Below are 21673 nucleotides of genomic sequence, written 5' to 3'. Positions count from 1 at the left end.
AAACTTGTTTTTTTTATCTATTTCTGATTATTCAATTTACCTAAGGTGTGAGTTGGTAAAGCCTTCCTTTAAGTTTTGTGGTTGTCAACTGCTTTTTATCAGTAGGATTTCCTAGGACAGACACAAGAACTCTCTCTCTAAAGAAACTCTGAACTAGTGAGACATTTGGGTTCTCAAAGGGGTTCCCCAACATTGCCCAGTTTGCGTCATATATATGCTTCATAGGAAATCCTTTTTTTGTTGTTGTTGTCGATAGGATATCAAGTTCAAATTGATTATTGATGGATTCTGTCAATATGTTCCAACATTCATTGGTTTTTCATGTAATACCTAAAGGCCATTCTTAAAATGACTATTGACAAAAAATCATAGATTCTGTTAATATGTGTAGTGATACCCTTTGTAGCCTATATGAAATAGGAAAATAGTAATATGAAATATAGTAATTCCAGTGACATATGGTACTGCATGGTCACAGCATTAAATGCAAAAATTGTTCTAACTGGGCTAGTACACAAATTTCTTGAGAAAAACATATGCAGGCAAATATTCTTTAGCAAATCCATTTACATTTAATTACTCATCTTTTCTTATAGAAACATATAATATTGTGGAAATTAATAAAAGCAACAAATGATGGTACATGTTTTCATCCTTGATTTGTGTAATTAGCAACAAAGCAAAGAAACGTTGCCTTACAGACCATTTTGTACCAGTACTATGAACTAGCTAGCTCTTCAATAACATATGAAACTGATCAGAAGTAAAGACTTTGCAAATGGATCATATTATGTAATAAGTCAATAAAGCAGCCCCTTAAGTGATAAAATATGATCATTGAACAAAGTACCAATTCAATATTCATTCTGCTTTACAAGACCTGAATTCATGGTTACACATCATGAATATGCAGCCTTTATGAATCTATTTTTCTTTAATGTTTGAATAATTTAAGATTTTAATATTACAAAATACTGCAATAAAGAAAAGTCTAAACCTACGCACTGAAGGTCACATTAAAAAGAGAAATAGCAGTAATGCAGATATACCAAACTTATAAATGTCTATATTGTTACTCAACAACTAAAGATCCTCAGTAACATCACTGTTAACTTTCATCAAATCAACTCCTGACCAAATGCTTAATTTTGCAAAAAGGGTTAATAAAAGTTTTCATTGATATAAGTATCAGGATGATTTTGTTAACCATGTTTAAATTCTGTGATGATAATAATCAACGCAAAGAGCATGTCCAGAAATAGAGTCATTTAATTTCATTAGTCTAAGATAAAGTCATTTAATTTCATATTAGTACATGTAACGAAAATACATGTATTTCAAAAATGTTGATCTAAACAATAAATCATCCTAATTAAGAAAACAAACTACCGGTACTAAATCATTGCACTTAAAAATACTTTTTCCTTCGTTAGACTTTACCGGTATATCAAACTTAAACTACCAGCAATGCAAATTAAACCATCTGCCTTTTTTCTGATTCTTATTTTCATTTCAAGAATTCAAGTGTGAAAATCATTGCAATGAATTAGTTTTTGCCATAAAATCATTGGAGAAAATAGCTGACAGTCCTTAAAATACTAAGTAAGTACCAGTTACTGTTGTCGTGTGTTTGTTAGTACTTACTCCGCGATGGCCCGCTGAGATAAATCTTCCAAGTCGCCGGTGTCAAACAGCTGATTGGTGCCGAGTCCGAAGGCCTCCCGACACGACTTCAAAAACACATTAATGTTATCCTGAAAGACACATAAAGAAATACTGTAAACACTGCACCACAAACAAAATCTTTGGAATGCGGTATTTAAACAGTCCAGTGATAACATTTAATTAATGCATTTTTAAAAGACAGCAGACAAAAAAAAGCCTTACAAGTTGTATACAATGTGTACCCACAAAAAAAATCCTTTGTAAATTTGCAAAAATCCTTTTCAAGAACTTTCAAACACCAACGACAAAAATTAGTGCGTTTAGAAATATGAAATGAATACGGCTAACCTCACTTGCATAAAGTTAAATATTTGAACATTCTTAGAGTAAAACAACCAATCAGCTCGTTGTGTAAACATCCTTTCGCTGAGCGAGCAGTATCGGTGAAGACTTGGCTTGTGGAACTGGGTCCTTTCTGGTCCCTAATGTAGGCAGAATTATGCAAACAAAGATACTCTAATAAATCACCTAATTTGATAAGACCTCAAAGCCACACAGGACTTAGCTGTGGACCTTGCCACCACTGTCAGGATCTGGAAGGATATTTACTTATAATCAAATGAGTAAATCAAAGGCACCCCCCAATATTATCTGGTATTTACACAAGGGTCATTCAAAATAGGAAAAATGCAGCCTTTATGCAGAACAGGTATAAAGAAGGGGAACAGAACTTCAAACCATGCTTGCAAAAGCAATAAAAATGTAATGCATCAGTGAAACTTTTAATATAAAAAAAAATCAAATGGGTTTTGTGTGTTAAATCATTAAAATTCTTTTCTTTAAGTAAGGCACCCACAGGGTGTTTGAAAATCCACTCCAATAACAAAATAATTGAAATTCATTTATATAGATCCCAGTGATAAAGTGTCACTTTAAGAAAAAAATGCTTTCAGGCCAAATATGAAAATTAATTCAAACATATTTGTAATTTAAAGTATAATAAAAAATCTTGTTTACTTTTTAAATGCTAGAAATGTCAAATCTTTGACTTAATATAGATACTATCCGCTTGTGGCACAGTACAAATTCAATAAAAACATGCAGAAGTCTTTAGATCCACATCTTATATACTACATGTACCATGCATCAGGTTATCTCTTCTTCTTTTTTTGGCATGTAAATTATTGTTGCGAATTTTGTAAAAATGAAAGATATTCTATTAACTTTTCTATTTGCATTAGTCATTTTAAGCAATTAGTACAAAGCCAAAATACTACCGGAATGTTTTATTTTTGCAATATAGAAATTATCATGCAAATAGCAAAATTGGATCATTGTAAAATATACCAGATATATATGGTATAGCCATTATCCACCTAATAATACATACCTTAAACCATTCTTTTTGCAACAACTTCATCATTTAGCAATTTATCTGTGTTGAACTGATTTGAAGCAACTTATTAATGCAACTGAGCACATATATTGTCTAGATAATCTTTTACAAATACCTGTAAGCTAGAGAGTATTAGAGACTGGTTTGCAATGAATTTTTTTTTGCAAAGATCAAGGTTATTTTGAACCTTGCAAAATTTTCTTGCATTTATGATTTAGAGTAAAGTAAATCCAATACTAATGCATAAATCTTCAAGTAAGAACACTTGATGTGATATAAGCAGGCATAGGTTGGAGAGAGCTATATAATCAGACTCTGAACCATGGCTTGAAACGACCAAGGAAACACTATATGCATGCAGCAAAACTTTTCTCTAAACGATTTATTAGTTTTGATAATGGAATTCCTGATTCTAAAGGCTAGGAATTACTTAATACCTACAGGTCTTTTGTGCATAAGATCCTAAAAATAAGGCCTTACGTATATCTAATATCCTTGAAAGGAACTAAACAGCAAAAATTAGTAATCACTCAAAACCAGTTAATAAAATGTTTACGCAAGTTTAATTTAATTGCTGTTATAACCTAGTCCTGATTGTCATTATTTGCATCTTTTTCAATTGCTAATTTTTCAACTGTCCTTATTTGTGTCTTTTTTAATTGTTAACTTCAAAAATTCAACGAAAAAGTAGATAACTTTTTGCTAGCTATGGCTCATTTTTCTCAAATGAAGGACAAATTAAACAACTTCAATTGTGTGCAATTCTTTGGATGACCCATATTTTATGTGACCTAAAAATGTTAAATGCTGTCAAACCAGTATTTTTTTCTTCTTTAGAAATGTTCATGTTTATGCCGACTATAGTCTGTTTTATTGTACAACCCAAAATACCACTAAGGCAGTTGTTTCTCAGTTGCAGGTAACAGTTCTTACAAACATCCCTTGATCCAGAGAGATGTATTACGGACACTATAAAGCAAGACATGAAATCCGTGTTTCTCCCTTAGGACATATATCTACACAGCCATTTATGACAGACCAGTGCTGATAAAGCTAGGAAATGGACACAGGTTTAAATAATCGCACCATCAAAGCATATTTCTGTTGCTTGAACTGAATTCAGTCACTAAGTCAAATTTTCATCCTAGCAAGAAGACGGCTGTTGGTCAATATTTGCTTTCTTTGGAAACATTAGTTTGCTGTCGGCAGACAAAACTCTGCTGATAATACTACAAATTTATCATGGCTTCCACTCATAAGGTCAATCTGTATTGTTAGGATTTTTCATTCAGCATTACAATTATAAGACTAAAAGCTCTTCACTTGAGGTGGCTTATCATGCCTTCAATAATAAACCGAAATTCTGTATCATGGATAAGTTCAATTAGTGATTTGAGTGGGCTGTAAATTAATTATCATCCAAACGATTTCAAATAAGAAGTAAATAGATGATAATTCTATATAATACTCCAAACATATCTCCTTCAAAAGGGTAGTCAAATGAAGTACATGTAATTTAATTCTATTTCTTAATGTCCATCATACATAGAGACTGTCTTGGTGGACAGCTAAGCCAATCTGTGGTCACAATATACATGGCTCTTGGTGTGGGACCTGATGCAAAAAGTAATCAATAAATAATACATCATGAGACATGCATTATATCCATGTGCATCACAACTGAGGTAAGAGCAATTATTCTACATAATACATAATATACTAGCTGGTAGTCTAGGTGCCAGACCCGTAAAGTCAGAGTGAGAATAGATGTGGCTCAAACTTCATGAAATCACAGCAAAATATGACAGGTGTTGCATGCATCTTTATTGTTCACCAAAGACAAAGTTTTAAATATGTATAGAGAAAGAGCAAGCAGTTAAAATGTTACAAGAAAGACAACTCAGACTGAAACTCACCAATCCAGCAATAGCCCCAGGGAGTTTGTTTATTCTTTTCACAGATCCTGCTTTTAAGTTGTTCAAGAGCCTAGAAAAATAAGTAAATCAAATTACAGAAAATTTCCACACATTACCCGTCAAAATTTTAGATATTTTATCTATTATACATTTCTGATAGAGTTATCTCTCTTCAAAGCATTTAGCTCCTCAAGCTATATGGAAATATTATACTTCATCTCAGTGAGCTGATATAATAATCCAATCAATTTGTGAAATTTGGCCAAGCTTAAAAAAACTTTCTTTGCAGTTGCTGAAATTCTAATACATGTAGTACGTTAATTGGTAGCTATAGTGCATCTTTTTTTTTTTTTAATTCAAATTTTATATTGTTTTGACAGTCATCCTATGGATCTTCTCCCATCTGAGCATGCCTTCAACACAGCTGTATAAACACACTTTTTAAAGAAACACAAAGCAAATTTTGATATATCTCTTTGTACACAAACAAAATTCTCTACCTATAAAAAGCTGAAGGAAAAAAAAAATTGGGTTGGGTGCATTATAATTATATGAATGGGTTGGAAGGCATCTGCAAACAATTCTTAATTAACTTTAGGCCTTGGGATTTCTGAACATTTATACAGTTAGATGATGAACAACTCATATATGCCCCATTCACAAATGAACCTTGAAATCAAGAGTTGTGAATATAACTTTTCCTCCCAGCTTTAATATTTGACAAATGCCAACAAATGTCAGAATTATGTAATCAGAGCTTATATTGCTGACCTTCAGTTCACATGTTACATCAACTTATTGCAATGAAGGTTTATTACATTCTCCTATGCCCTAAATGTTTAACCTTGAAATTAAAAGGAATAACTTGCCATTACTGCACCACTGCAATTATTTAGGGTGATCTTACAGGGATGGGGTAATAGTATAATTGCCTTCCGTTTAATAAGAAGAAAACAGACTCTAATACTGTTAATTTAACAAATGCACATGCAACTGTAATATGAATGTCCCTTTTATACTATGATAATGAAAGAAAAAGAAAGCAAGCTAAATACCCCACACTTCTACATTACTTGAAAATATTACTCATATTTTACAGCATGGTATTCAACTGGGGCTTAATTCACTAAAAAGTAAACTTAACATACAAGGTTTAATAGAATTGTGTTCTATAGTTTGATAGGAGTTTCCCTTACAATATCAAATATGAACATCTAACATTTAATATTGTGTCTTAACTATCAACAAAGTTTTATAAAATTCTGTGCAGTGGTTTAAAGGGAGTACACAGGACTGACTGACTGACATACTGACTGATGTGTCAGTCAGGTTGCAGAAAGTTGCATTGGTATGGTGGCTGATGCACTTAAACCCTAAGCAACTTGCTGTGCATAAAAATTATTTGAAAATGTCTTGTCACCAAGATTTTATTTAATGGGTTTTTATTACTTGTATAAGTGGTATAATGACTGATGCACTTCACCCTATGCAACTAGCTGTGCAAGGTACAAAAAAAATTGGAATGACATGATGACTGACTGACGAATGCAGTAAAAAAAAAAATAGTTCTTGCATAAGGTATAATGATACACGATTGTAATATCTCATACTCACCATGTAAGCCTTTCTCATCAATCTAAGGCCATAGTTCATGTCATAGGTTCAAATGTCAATAATGATCGAGAGTGTTAAGGTCATTCTGCTGGGTCAATGGTCAACAAAGATTTCAGCCAATTAAAATAATCTTAAAATTTCAAACTCCATGTATATTTTATTTCTTGAACATTCTAACACCTTGGTGTGGTTCATAAAAGTATTTGAAACTGTCTTGTCACCAAGATTTTATTAACAGGGTTTTAAACACCCTGTACATGTATAAGTTACATCTCAATCTAAATGGTTTGAACAAAACACACTGACAAGATGCAAAGCTTGCATCTCCTCTTTAAGAAATTGGGACATGTTTTATTGTAAGTCGTGTCATAAAAAAGTCTTTCTCTGATGGTATTATAACATGTATTTTGGAAACAAGTATACATCAGATGATTAAATATCTATGTGGTTGATCTTGAACTTTTAAGTCTTTGCACTCCTTCTCTGTATTAAGGCTAAAGAAAATTTGTCAGCATAACAAAAACGTCTTTGTAAAGCTTCTAAAGTACTTACTCGCACAAAAGTATCCCATTCTCAAGAGATTTTCTAAAGTCATCAGGATGAGAAAACTTTTTCCTGGTCACTGCCTGTAAATACAAAACAAGAAAATAATCCTCTCCTTCAGACAATTAACAAAAAGATTGGTCACACAATGTGTTAAAAAAGAACCCCATACCACGCTTGTATCAAGAAAAATTCTGGTACTGTCGAAAAAGAAGGAAGGTTATCCAATTGTCACAAATAATGAAGAATTTTGAAAAACAGTTTGACAAATAAGGTCTTAAACCTCCAGTAGTTTTGTTTTTAATGCAGAATTCAAGAAAAAACACTCAACAATTCAGATTTCTGAAAGCCCTACTTATGTTACACAATCACCCAAAAGTTAAGTCCAACTTGGGGTCTGTATGACCCATTGGGCCACTTCTCCTTTGTGAGAGCTATGAGAATGAGTCAATGTCTAAAGAACAGTTACTTACTTATAGCTAGGTCCTTTAACATCTAAATTTTGTTGACTAACAAAAAACAAATCACTTATCAAATCAAAAAGTGAAACCTCCTCCCCTGCAAAAAGCCTGTTTGGTCAGCAACTAATGCGAGGGGTTTCAAAGTGTATTCTCATTTACTATTAAAATTAAGTAACATTGAAATTCCCAGAGAGGATAGGTGTCCAACTCCCCTGTACTAAATCAAATTAGTATGAATTATTCCTAGAAGGTTTGTTAAATCTCCCCCATTCCTTTTCAAGTTCTGCATAATACAATTCTCAAGACACAATTCACTGAAACTTAACAAAATCACTGTCTAACTTTCAGTCATAACAAGGAATATTTGAAATGTATTACTGAGTACCCTGAAGATAGACAAGTAAATGAAATGTCATATTAACTGAAAGGAAAAGGGAGAAAGCTCACATACCCCTCACTCTCCCGCTACAAATGATGAATGACAGAATCTGCATAAAATACACAAAATAATTTGATAAAGAGCATAACTTGCAAAAATAAAAACTTCCTGCAAATATACACATCTATTCCTTTGTCAACCAAAAAATTTTTAATTTGAAGGAGGTGAAATTCCCAGAAAAATAATGGAATCAGAATTTACTGGCCTAATACCTAAAACATTTTGACAAATTTCTAGCAGAGGTTTATGTCAAAGACGAAATGCGCTTAAAAACTGATCATTACTATATTCAATATATGGCCAAAATTCTAAGTTCAAAAGGGCCAAAATTCCCTAATAAATAATGGAATCCAAAATTTGTGGTAAAATTGTGTCTAATATACCTACAATTTTTTCATGAAATTCCGTGCAGCGGTTTAAGTAGAGTTGCAGAAATGATTGACTGACTGATGGACTAAATGACATACGGTTAAAAACCATAATGATAATACCCTTCGCAAAGTTGTGTAGTTCAACACCAAACTGTTTGTTGAACTTTCTGTCATCGCTTTTCCTTGCAGAGTTGGGAGGTTATGCAGCTTCAATTAGACTGAATTACACTCTTGAGTAAAAGAGGGACATAAGATGCATACATTAAATCCTTTATAGGATGTAGACGAACTACAAATCTATCAAAATCAGTACCAAAAGTTCAGAACCCAGGAAATTTATCTCCATTCCCAATTAAGTTTTAAACTAAGATAAATCCCTTGGGTTGCAGGAACTGGGTTCATAATACGACTATGTTTACACTGGCCGTTCATTAACTGGCCTGTCAGAGGAGCTGATACAGTAAATAAATCTGTCCTTGAGGACAGCTCCTTCATTAGGTCTTCAAGGTGATTTTAAAAACATCCCATGGTTACAGCAATAAGCAAGCTTTTCACTTTACATTAAAGACTTGTATTCTCTTACATTATTTGATAATTGATATCATACAGGTAGATGTTTTTGCAGATTAAAAAAACATTAAAATGCGTTAAAATTCACCAGATGAATGTTTGACAAACTATGGGGGGGGGGGGTCTCTATAGAAAAAAAAAGATTTATGAGCATATTTCTCAACAGCAAATGCAACATACAGTGAAAAAGGAAAGAAAAAAGCGAAAACAATATAAATGGGTATACATAAGTTATCAATCCTTTCCATCTAAAATAATATCATATCATTAGCTTCATCTAAAAAAAAAAATCAGATATCAGCCATAGAATTCTAGTTGCCTTGACATTGTTTCATGTATCGTATAACACTTGATAGAATCAGACACTGCCTGGAAGCACCAATCAGGTTTTGATGGCGTGTGAATGTGGGACTGGGGTGACAACAGAAAGGGTGGTCCGACATTGTAAAGGGGGAGGTGGTGGGGGGTGGTGTTTTACAAATGCTAAAACTCAAGTAACTAAAATAAGAAATATACACAGTCGTACCTATCTACCTAATTTCTTTTTTATACAAATGTGCATGAAAAAAGCAGTCAACTATAGAGAGGAGACGTCAATTTAGAACGGAACACTTTATTATTGTGCACCTTTTTCATTCTAATATGTCTAGAAAATTGACCATAACCAATCAACACGTGGGACTGTTTATGTCTCCGGACATGTCATGTAATTTTTTCTTTAAATAGGCAGCACACGTCATAAAATTTAGCGACCACCAGGTGACATTCAGGCCAAAAACACATTGAGGGTTTGCTGGAGCGCGTCCGGTATGAATGGTATGTCATGTCAACAGGTTTCTCCTCCATTCATGCCCTCTGTACGCTCCATGCTGCTCTGCAACACAATATCACTGAAGCCTGCTTTGTACAAGTGAACTGATCGTTTGGCCCCCGATTTTACATATATATACCATTGTAGAAGATAAGGTTTTTATCAAGGTTATATGCAGAGATCAGGGAATTCAAACCAAACCCCTCTCTCAGTGTTATCGAATTAATTAGAACTCCTTATATACCGGTTAGTTTATATACTAGACATGCTTTTGGAATGGTTGAACATGCCATTAAAGGAGAAGAAAATAACCACACCTTTAGCCGTCCATTTAGACACCATTATTTCTTTTATGGGGCGACTGTGAAGTGGTTCAGACCTTGACAACATTATTCTAAGGTTTTATGATCTGGTTTGGTACTTGAGAATCAACACCATTTATAAGATAAAGATTCCTATGGTTTACATCACAAATATTATCCTTATTTTTAAAGTGCAAATTCGGCTTAAAAAATTCAACGAGCTATTAAATGGTTCCATTGTAAAGCAATATACTATCAATTGCCATTTATTTTTTAACTGGTTATAGTTCCTAGCATTAGTTTACCATTTAATTAGACTACTCTGCATAAACGGTCCGCATGTATAAATACATGTGAGCTTTAAATTCATGCAACTCTTAGCTATCTTGAAACCCAAATGTCTTCTTTAGGGAGCTTTATAGCGACAGCTGCTGGCTCAAAGCTTAATCAATCTTAGCAGACCATTGTATATCTCTGTTGGTTCAATAAAATAATTGACAATTAAGATCCTAAGTAATACCCTAATGTATAGATTATTGGGAAATGGTTACTATCCTTCTAAGATTTTTCAGTAGTCAAACAAGGTCTTGGTAAACCCTTGTCCTGTTCGGTACATAGTAGTATAAGTTTACTTATAAACCATTGATCCTCACTGTAAACAACTTTGAGCTTCTCCCAACATTTCTAAAGAGAAACTGTCATTTAAGAAATAACAAAATCACGGTCGTCTTTATGATGGGTATCTCGAGGACCATGCTTAAAATGTAAAACTTCTCAAGTGTCACTTTTTAAAGAGATAAAAAAAAAGAATTTTGATAAGTCAAGAAAACTATTTCTTTAAATCAGTACAAATTATCTAAGTTTGGACAAAAACTACCCGCTTGACTTGAGTTTGACCTAGTTTTGACCAGCGTGCGTGTATATGTGGGCATAGTAAATATTTTGTGTACCTTTCTAATCAAGTATGTTTGCCCAAACTAAATCCATCAGATGTGTTACTGCCGTAGTGACATGTTTCATATAGTTTTAACAACAATCTGCTAAATTTACTATTAAGTACTTTTTTTTTCATTTTCACTGTCCACTTCTTTTAATGTGCTACATTATTTTTATAAAATGTAAAATAAACCAACATATAAATACACGTGATACAGTTTGTTTTTATCGCACATTTACAATGGGTGTTACCTGTGGGATTTTTTTTATCGTGTCAACAACACAAAAACAGACTGGAGGCAATTTGACATGGGTTTTTTCACTCACCGAAATCCAACGTTCTGCTTCATGAAGTGCAAGCTCGGTGAAAAATTCCATTTCTTCATCTTGTCGAAGCCTGATGTCCAAGTGTTCCTCGCCATCCTCTCTCTCAGAAATCGCAGCCATATCCACCCATACACACACACAAATTTTTAAACAGTGGTCGCTGTGTCGTCTGACAAGACAGGAGAAAACTCCGGACAGCTCAACACGCTTCAGTGCGCTCCATCGAAACTAGGGTGCTTGTGGACTTACGCAACAGAGCGTAGCAAGCAAGCTTTGCTGTTAATGCAACAGAAAGGCGAGTAGCTAAGGCTGGGCGATTTGAAAATGACAAAGTCCCCAAGTTTTTGTTTTTATCTGATTATATTCCGTATCATTGCCTCATTGACAGGTGCGCGCCCTTTATAGTAATGGCTATAGACTATAGGTTACCTGTTTATTTAAATGTGGGAATCGGAAGGGGGGGGGGGGTCATAGGGTTAGAATTATACATTATTTAAACACACTGTAAAATTAAATTCGTCACATTTTAATTTTTGATAAATTTGTCATGAAATCTCTCTCTCTCTCTCTCTCTCTCTCTCTCTCTCTCTCTCTCTCTCTCTCTCTCTCTCTCTCTCTCTCTCCACCCACTTTATTGTATTAAATATATTATACTATTCTACACTGTTCAAGTAAACTTTTATTACAGAAACGGTAAAGAGTCTTTAAAATTGTTTTTATCTTCCTCCTTGTTCCGATGCATCAATTTCATTTTTTATATTAGTTGAATTTATACATTCTTTACCCAAAAAAATAGCTTAATTATGCTAGTAATATAATGGCAAATCTAGACCATGTAAATAAATGGATGACAATATGACTCAGTGGAATCAAAATAATTTTCCCACTAAAATAAGAATTACCCGTATGCAAATTCTATGTTTAACAGTTTTTAATGTGGTTTCAAATTCAGATTTACATAGACCTACCTTTAACCCCCCCCCCCACCCCCCCACCCCCCCCCCCCCAAAAAAAAACGAACAACAACCTACATTTTAAAAAGAAAATCGTTTTGCGTTTTTTTTACAATCCCGATTAAGATAAAATGCTTAATTTTAGTTGATTCATGTAAACAACAAAAATCGAGAATTTATTTATGAATGATAAACTCGTTATACGAATTTTTATCTGAATACGCGGATATGGGGAAAATGGGGGGGGGGGGGATAGTAATCAAGGTAATGTTACCCCATATACACCCCCCCCCCCCCCAAGCGGCAAACACCCCCCCCCCCCCCCCCCGCGCTAATTTCTGATATGAGATCATATTTTTGATTAAGTGTGTTAGATAATGTAGTTTATATGATAAAATTAGCCACACTGTATTCTTAGAACAAATAATTTGTAGTAAAGTTTAAAATGGGTGCAATTTCTAAAGATCACAAAAAATATACATGTTTATTATTCTAATGGGCTGTAATTGGCTGTTTAGTAGAGTTGATGTTATTTCCTTTAAATATCGAATTGCCAACAAATCAACCACCCCAACCCCCCAACCCTCACCAAAAAAAAAAACCTGAAAAAAAGGGAAAACATAAAGCTTATACTTTTTTTCCCCGAAGAACGTGCATTTATAATCTTTTCACACTGATGTCACATTTAATTTGTCATACAATGTTATGTAACTGAATTTTCAATACATGTACCAATAATATAGGCTAATTATTCACGTATGACAAAATTATCAATATACAAAAATTAGACATAAACACACACCTATTCAACATTTTAAGAATTATTAACATTATTATTGTTGTTGTTGTGATCATTATTATTGTTTGCTTGAAATATAAATTAAATTTAGGCTAATTATTTATAATTAGGCGTATTTAGGCTAGACGAAAAATACTGCGGCAACACGTATCTGTCTTCGATTGAAGAAATATTTTCAACTCGGCATATAATTATCTTTTGTTGTTGTCTGTTATCGATATTTTTTCTGGATTTATTTCAAATACATGCTCATATCCGAATATTAGCCCATTATTCCTTGAGGGGAATTTTCAACACCCCGGCAGAGTTACACGTTCTTCCGTCAGAGTTATCTGCCCTTCAATGTTGTTGGTTTTTGATTTGGCAAGATGGCGGCCGCATGAAGAAAAAAACAGCCAGAAATGATGGTTTTCAGGTTAACATTTTAAAATTTTCAGTGTTAAACATTATGTATGTCATTAATTACTTCAAAGAAAGTTTTAACGATGCTCCAGATGGCTAACAAAATCAGACGGATCAATTTAAATCCGATATATCGACTGGTCAAAGTACTGTGTGACAATAGACTGAAAATATACTTCGTGCAGATATGTTGTTATAATGTATGAGTTAAATATGATTTTGATATATTGATAAGAGAACAGGCAATAATTTGTTTGTGCATGTGTTAACTCCATGGAAAAGTGTACGCCAATACCTTGATGTTGCACAATAATAATTTTTGGTGAATATACCTTTGTCATAGACTCAACATTGATGATTATCAGATATGATTATAAACCGATTATAACAGAGAATTGTGGGGATTTTTCTATCAGTTGGAAGTTTTACTCTTTTGTTTTTATTTGAATATATTATGTACAGTTCATTATTCCCATGAAAACAAACTTTAAAATACATGAGTCAGTTTGTATCAGCTGTTCAAGATTTTCTTTGTGTGAAGTGTGTGACTGTGTTAATGGTACAAGCATGATTCAGAGAATATCAAATAACTAGTCTGCAACTAAAATAAGACATCATGTGAAACTTTTTTTTCTTCCATTTTTAGTTTTCATACCTAGCATAGATCAATGACAGATGCAGGTCCTCCAAAGTATATTTTCCTTTGTCAGATTTTTGTACAGATTTTTGTACTTTATAACCAACATGTATGTTGGTTATAAATACACTATATCTAAATTATGATTACAAGTTATTTGCATTTTATTGATGACCTCTGCAGAAAATATGTTACCAATAAATCAATTTTTCTTTATTTCCTGTAATGTTGAATATATTTCATGTATGATGATTTACAAGAAGGAAATCCCCATTTCATGCATATTTGACACGCACATTTTTACCTGAAATGTAAAACTGTTGGGCTCTATTACAATATGTAATGTTCTAAAAATGTATTTTTTCCTCTGACTCTTGATTGTTAGAATCAGTGAAATGATTGCTCATGGGAAATATTGATATGATGCTGTATCTTAATTTTAACTCTGTTTAATTTTCAGACTTAGAGTCCAGCTGCCCTGGAAACCATGGCCAGTAAGAAGGTAGATATTAACACAGCTACTTTACAGGACTTTGCCCAGCTCTGTGGAATAGGGGTCCGAAAGGCACAAGCTATCATCAAGTACAGAAAAGTAAGTATTGATAAGCTAGAATCATTTATGATTTACATGTAACTGTACCGATAAAAAGATTTAATTAAGCAGGTGTGAAAAGGGGAAACAAATCTGCAAGGTTTCTTCTCATGTGAAATTAATTAATCAAAACTACACTCTCAGAAATTGTCCATGTTTATTTACAGTTCATACTTCGGTTTGTGTTAAATGCATTCTTTTGTCATAACAGGCTGTAGGGGGTTTCACCACAATATCTGACTTGAGTGACGTCCCAGGTCTGGGTTATGGCATCATAGAACAGAGCAGGAACTGCCTGGTGTGTACGGTGGCGTCCAAGTGCAGGCTGCGGGCGGCTGCAAGGTCAGAGTTCAAGGCCACTTCCTGTCTCATAATAAGCATATGTTCATTGAGCTACAGGAAGCAAAAATCAGAATTGATGATTTATGCTTAGATCTAGCTCTATTCTTAACATCCTCTTTAATGGACCACATTTATTATTTAAAATGGTTTCAAGAATTTGAATTTCATAAAAAAAATTCAATTAGTGGATTATGACTGAAATTCTTGAATTGTTACATTTATATAAGTGTAAAACTTGAGAGATTTTTATGTTTCACATGATGACGTAATTTTTTTTTAGGGGGAGGAAGTCAAGAAGCGATGTAGAGACAGCAGAGAATGATGTTTCAATTGAATCCCCTCAACCCTCCACCAGTACCGGCCGGGCATTGAGGTCTCGTCTCATTGAGACCCCCAGCACATCACAGTCAGATGACAGCCTCACCCTCAGTCATGGAAAGTTTGATGGAGGCTCCCACTCGGAGGCAGTGAGGGTGAAGAAGGAAGTAGAGAAAGATGAGGAGGAAGAAGATGAAGAAGAGGAGGATGACGAAGAAGATTCAAGTCATGAGGAAAATGGGCCCCAGGTTGGTGTAGCGAAGTTGAATACATCAGAAAAATATACTACGCTATAATTTTGAAATGAATTGATATATATTTTTGTGATTATGAGCCTATATGTCTTGTATTGAATTTGAAAGTTATAATTTCTTGAAATTATGGCAATTTTAAAATTAATAAAAAACATACTTTTGTAATTGTGTGCAAGCATGCATTGTATCAAATTTAAAGGTCATGATTCATGGAATTGTCATTTTCTTGTGATTGTGTTAGCTGTCTGATGATGATGTGAGTAGTCCCACAGAAATCGACTCAGCACCCCCCTCTCCACAGGAAAATCGACGCCTACAACGAGTCCACCCCCCACGTTCACGGATACCTGTACTTGTTGGCAAGGTAACAGCAATCTGTTGTTCTCTCTTGATTGGTGTGGTGTGAAGCCATTGCATTTCTCTCTTATCCAAATATGAATCATTGCTAAAGTGCCACATTCTGATTTTCATTCTCTAGATGAAAAGAAAAAGCTATGGTTGTAGAGAAGAAGTTTGGATCCCTCCATTTAAAAGACCTTGTCGATCAGATGACTTTGACAGGTGATTGATATAAAAAGATTTTTCAATATTATTTAGTGTCTCTCTCTTCTCGGTATTTGAAAACACAGTTGAACTTGGTATCAGGCATCCTGTATGTCATGGGAGTTGGAAGTTCCAGCCGATGTTTATGTTATTAACTTATCTATCTGAAAGTTTTCTCTGTCCCATCGAGTTTCGTGATAATAAGTATTGACGCTCTTTTTATAACTTTCAATAAATATCTTATGTCTTATTCCCATTCACAGTCAAAGTACATTTGGAAATTTAAAAAAGACTACAATCATTCCATCCTATGCTGGAGGTCATCGTCCTAGAATTCCATCCAAAGAACACCCCCCTCCCAGACTCATGGAGTGGCTACAAACATTTCAGGTATAGTTGTTTATATTAGTTACAATTTTATTGATGGAGCACCAAAACTGGTAAGAAAAGATAGATGTTGGAGGCAAATGTCTGAGAAGTGTAAATTTTGTTCTGTAGATGTGGAGCAATGCAGAGCGTCTGATGGCAGTAGATGAGCTGATTCAGATCTGTGAACCCACTCAGGTGCGACACATGATGCAGGTCATCGAGCCTCAGTTCCAAAGGGACTTCATCTCACTTCTTCCAAAAGAGGTAAGTAAACTAGGTCACCATCTGCCAAATGAGTGGCAATATTTTGTATCAGTACACATAAGATTGTTATTTTGATTTTGAGTATCCTGTATACTGTGAAATATTCATGATGGCTCAAGTTTTCATTGATATCATTGGTTTTTCTCAACCATGAATTTACATCCTCAATGAATTACAAAAAAATTTCTCTATTAATTATTCATTAGAATGAATCCAGGAAATTACATCCCCTCAAACATGTTTAAAAAAAAAACTCTGGTAATCCACAAAAATTGACCGTAACAAATTTAAATGATTCATTATACATCAATACAGTCAGACTTTGTTATATTCGGAAAAGATTGGACTGTTTAAAAACTACAAGATATCAGAGCACTAGATATATTGAGGGTAAAATACTTAAAAAATAAGTGATTATGACTTACAAATCACTTCAACATATCCATTATATTTGAGATATCAGTGTTCGAGATATTGAAGTTTTTCTTAAAATAATTGAATTTGCACTAGCTGATAAACATTTGACTTTTGTTTCAGTTGGCATTATACGTTCTATCATTCCTTGAGCCCAAAGCCCTGTTAAAGGCAGCCCAGACCTGTCGTTACTGGCGGGTCCTGGCGGAGGACAATCTTCTGTGGAGGGAGAAGTGCAAGGAGGAGGGGATCACAGAGACCCTGGTGTACGGCTCCAACCGTCTCCGGCGCCGCACGGGAAGTAGGAGTCCTTGGAAGGCCCTATATATGAGGCAGCATCAGATCGAACAGAACTGGAGGGCAGCCGAACTCAGGAGTCCAAAGGTACAATTCAGGTTACATTAACTACTCTGCATGGCAGAAAGAGAATTATGTTGTTTTTATATTTAATAAGAATGTTAGAATTGCTGCATTTTTCATTGTTCATTATATTTGAGTTCTAATTTTAGTACATGTATTGGTTGAAAGGTCTGTTACAATTAACTGTCTCTTTCAGCTTTTGCGGGGACATGATGATCATGTGATAACGTGTCTAGAGTTTTGTGGCTCTCGGGTGGTCAGTGGTTCTGATGACAACACACTCAAAGTATGGTCTGTCATCACAGGCAAGGTATGCAATCACAGCCAGACATTCAGTGTAGCATGTCTCATTGACTCTTCTTCTCTGATTGACTATTATGTACCATGTGTTAAACATAAATACTGTAAAGTACATATTATTGGCTTGCAATAAATATCTGAGAATTTCTCAGGCAACCTTACCTTAGCTTCCAGACATTTAACACAAGTGGACACAAAATGCAATTCTAGAAATGATAAAATAACAACTGGTTCTTGCTCTTAAAAAATTACATACCGGTACAGTATAATACTTGCTTTATAAAAGTAAACAAGATTTACATAGTCTTAAGTATGAATTTTTGTTCTGTCTCTCAGTGCTTAAGGACCTTGGTGGGACACACAGGAGGGGTGTGGTCCTCTCAGATGGAAGACAACATCATCATAAGTGGCTCAACAGACCGGACACTCAAGGTGTGGAACGCGGACACGGGGCAGTGTATCAACACACTGTATGGCCACACCTCCACGGTCAGGTGTATGCACCTCCACAAAAATATGTAAGTCACCAATAGGACTTCCAGTGCTTTAAGGTTTACTTAAATGATGAAAATTGTCGCAAGGTTTTTTTGTACTTTTCAATATATATTTATCAGTATTTTAATTAGAAGTGTTGAAATACTGCCCAATTTACCACCGGTAGATGGATGCTAGACTTCATTATTTTATTCTAAATTTTTGATTGCATTTTCAACAATGCAAAAAGCAATATTTAATTGAACCAGAAATGATGTGACTTTGTCTCTTCAGAGTTGTGAGTGGTTCTAGGGATGCCACACTCAGAGTGTGGGACATCCACAGTGGTGTTTGTAAACACGTGTTAATGGGTCATGTGGCGGCAGTGCGGTGTGTGCAATATGATGGGAAACGGGTTGTCAGTGGTGCTTACGATTACATGGTGAAAGTGTGGGACCCAGAGACGGAGACTTGTATCCACACTCTGCAGGGACACACCAACAGGGTCTACTCCTTACAGGTGGGTCAAAGTCAATGTTAATAAGACCGTATTCATGGAGTTCTTGACCTGAAATTTTGTCTACTAGTATTTTTCGTATAACCTGGTGCTTTGAGTGGCAAAAGGATTTTTTGAAAACATGAAATTAAAGAAAATTTGACTGTTGTCTGAGTGGTTAAAATGTAATCAAAAGACAAAGTGGAAAATAAAATTCAACTGTTTTTCCATTTTGTCATATTCTAGAATGATCAATTATTGATGATTTACCTGGTTTCAGAATGAGACAATTCTTTTACCACTGTCTTTTCATGTTCTGTTAGTTTGATGGGGTTCACATTGTGAGTGGATCCTTGGACACCTCCATTCGAGTGTGGGACGTGGAGTCGGGGAACTGTCTACACACGTTGATTGGTCACCAGTCATTGACCAGTGGACTCGAGCTGAAGGACAACATACTGGTCTCAGGAAATGCTGACTCAACAGTCAAAGTGTGGGACATCACAACGGGCCAGTGCTTACAAACTCTACAAGGTAACACCAAAGTCAAATGGTACACTGTATTACGAAACATGTAGAAGTTATTGTGACATTTAAGAAATAAACAGCAATTTTAACAAGTTCACGAGGTCACCTGGTTAAATCCTGCAAAGCTTCTCTGAAGATTTGATCAGGTAACAACCAAGTTAATATCCCTGTAAACATTTTAACATTGCTGTTTATTACTTCTACATGTATTTACATTTAAGAACTGCAAATCGTTTAGAAATAATAAACACAATAACTCTTTTATGTTTATAATAATGCAATCCTAAGCTTGTGTGATGATCATTATAAGTCATGATTATGACCTACTGACCCGTAAAAAAGTTCACGCAATATTGACAATAATAAAAAATTCTATAGGTTCTGTTAGAGATTGGAATTTAAATTCACAACCTTGACAATGTTTGAATCAAATTACATGTGAAAAACTATGATGACTAAATATCAAGACAAGCATTTAGTTATAAGTAATGCATTTGGAGTCATTGATTATTTATTCTTTCATACTACATAGTTATTAATGCTTAGGTCAATTATCTTTCAGGGCCAAACAAACACCAAAGTGCCGTCACATGTCTGCAGTTCAACAAGAAGTTTGTGATCACATCATCAGATGACGGAACTGTTAAAATCTGGGACTTAAAATCGGGGGACTTTCTGAGGAACCTGGTCTCTCTGGACAGTGGGGGGAGTGGGGGGGTCGTGTGGAGAGTCAGGTGCAGTAACACCAAACTCGTGTGTGCGGTGGGCAGTCGAAACGGCACAGAGGAAACCAAACTGTTAGTCCTGGACTTTGATGTAGAGGACAAAAAGACTTGAGTGTCTATGTGTGTTTGTGTGTGTGTACTTGTGATAATCCCCCCAGTGCTTCAAGCATTCGGTGTGTCGGTTTTTGATGCAATTACTTCTCACGGGTCAACAGTGCTTTAGCACACTAATGAAACATTTTGGGCATAATGCTAGAACTGTATCACTTTGTAGACTATGGTCAGTACATCATCATATTTTCATCGTCATCATCTTTATCATCATCATCATCATCACCTATCAATGGTTAGTGTAACATGTCCATGACACACTCCCTACCGTTGTTTGAGGGTCTGTGTGTAGAGCTATGGAAACTCCTACCCTGCAATGTAAATCCTGTTGTCTGTGAATGTGTGTTGTTAGCATGAATGGGGTAGGTAGACTTCTTCAGTACCGTGTACTTCATATTGTAACAACTGTGAGGCCAGCAGATAATCTAATTACTGATATGTGCATTGAAAAAAATCATGAATTGATCATCTAATTATTGGTGAAAGTCACGAAACATTAAAAAAAATGGTATTAATGTGTGGGGAATTGCTATTCTTTACTACAGTTGAAACTGAAATGCACCTCTTTTATAAATGCAAGTATTTTATCCTAGTAACCCTTTTTTCACCATCTGTTCCAGTTGCAGTTTAATTGAGTATACCAATAAAACAAGTTAATAAAAAAAGTTTGTATGTTATTTGTAAACAGACTTGTGTTCTCTTTCACAAGATCATGTGACTATTGCTATGTCTATCAATCAGTCGGTTTTTGGTTTATACATGTAATTAAGAAATAAACAGCAATTTAAAAAGTTTACTGGGATATGAAGTTGGTTGGTCACGTGAATAAATCCGGTGGGGCATGAAGGGCTTCTCAGTAGATTTGATCACATACCAACCAACTTGATATCCTGGTGAACTTTTTAACATTGCTGTTTATTACTTATATTTATGTTTGAAATAGACAAATCGTTCAGAACTGTTAAATATACCAAGATTTTATGTTTACAATAAGATAAGCGTGTGCTATGATCATTGTGACGTCACGAAAAAGTTCAAACAGAATTGAAAATTTTCGGTATTCCAAAGGGTTCATTTAAGGAAACATATTAGCAAATGTAAATATTTTAGAATGTTAATGTTTAGTCGAATTAAAATGGTATCAGATGCCTCGAGATATAAAGATGGATTAAAGAATGTCACATTCAAAACATAATCACCATTTTAAATTGTGCAATATTTTACTGTCAATAAAGCTACTGATCTAGGAGCCATATTTAACCTTAAATTTATAGGAATATAGCAAAATTGGATTTTATTGACAGTAAAATGCAGTTTTAAAATTTCTTAAAGAAAAAATTGCACCAGCAGGTTTCAAACTCATGACGATCAGATCAATAGTTTACTTATTGTTTGACTCTGTGAGGTATTAAAATTATTATGAAAAAGTGCATTTAGTTAT

At 34.5% G+C, this 21673-nt stretch overlaps 2 protein-coding genes across 4 annotated transcripts in view; one reads left to right on the top strand and one right to left on the bottom strand.

Moving 5' to 3' along the window:
- Window positions 1-11615, bottom strand: part of LOC128191777 (LIM and calponin homology domains-containing protein 1-like) — a 38651-nt gene extending 27036 nt beyond the window's left edge. The window contains exons 1-4 of one of the 3 annotated variants that reach the window (XM_052864071.1): window positions 11352-11615; window positions 7144-7217; window positions 4978-5047; window positions 1645-1754 (exon numbers count right to left, since the gene is read on the bottom strand). In XM_052864071.1, the coding sequence (XP_052720031.1) occupies window positions 1645-1754; window positions 4978-5047; window positions 7144-7217; window positions 11352-11471 (374 nt within the window). In that variant the 5' untranslated portion in view covers window positions 11472-11615. The remainder of the gene's footprint in view (window positions 1-1644; window positions 1755-4977; window positions 5048-7143; window positions 7218-11351) is intronic. The other 2 variants (XM_052864073.1, XM_052864072.1) reach the window with 2 other exon arrangements.
- A 1802-nt stretch (window positions 11616-13417) lies between these two features.
- LOC128156438 (F-box/WD repeat-containing protein 7-like) lies at window positions 13418-20428 on the top strand. The gene is made up of 14 exons (XM_052818592.1): window positions 13418-13518; window positions 14603-14734; window positions 14946-15076; window positions 15357-15642; window positions 15890-16012; window positions 16127-16209; window positions 16455-16581; window positions 16690-16824; window positions 17362-17622; window positions 17795-17908; window positions 18235-18416; window positions 18667-18892; window positions 19192-19402; window positions 19959-20428. The coding sequence occupies exons 2-14, from the start codon at window positions 14630-14632 to the stop codon at window positions 20231-20233; spliced, it is 2259 nt and encodes a 752-aa protein (XP_052674552.1). The 5' UTR covers window positions 13418-13518; window positions 14603-14629; the 3' UTR covers window positions 20234-20428.
- Window positions 20429-21673: the final 1245 nt, after the last annotated feature.

This window comes from Crassostrea angulata, chromosome 7, assembly GCF_025612915.1.
Source record: "Crassostrea angulata isolate pt1a10 chromosome 7, ASM2561291v2, whole genome shotgun sequence".
Lineage (NCBI taxonomy): Eukaryota > Metazoa > Mollusca > Bivalvia > Ostreida > Ostreidae > Magallana > Magallana angulata.
Note: the sequence above shows the minus strand (reverse complement) of the source record. Positions and strands in the feature narration are given on the sequence as shown.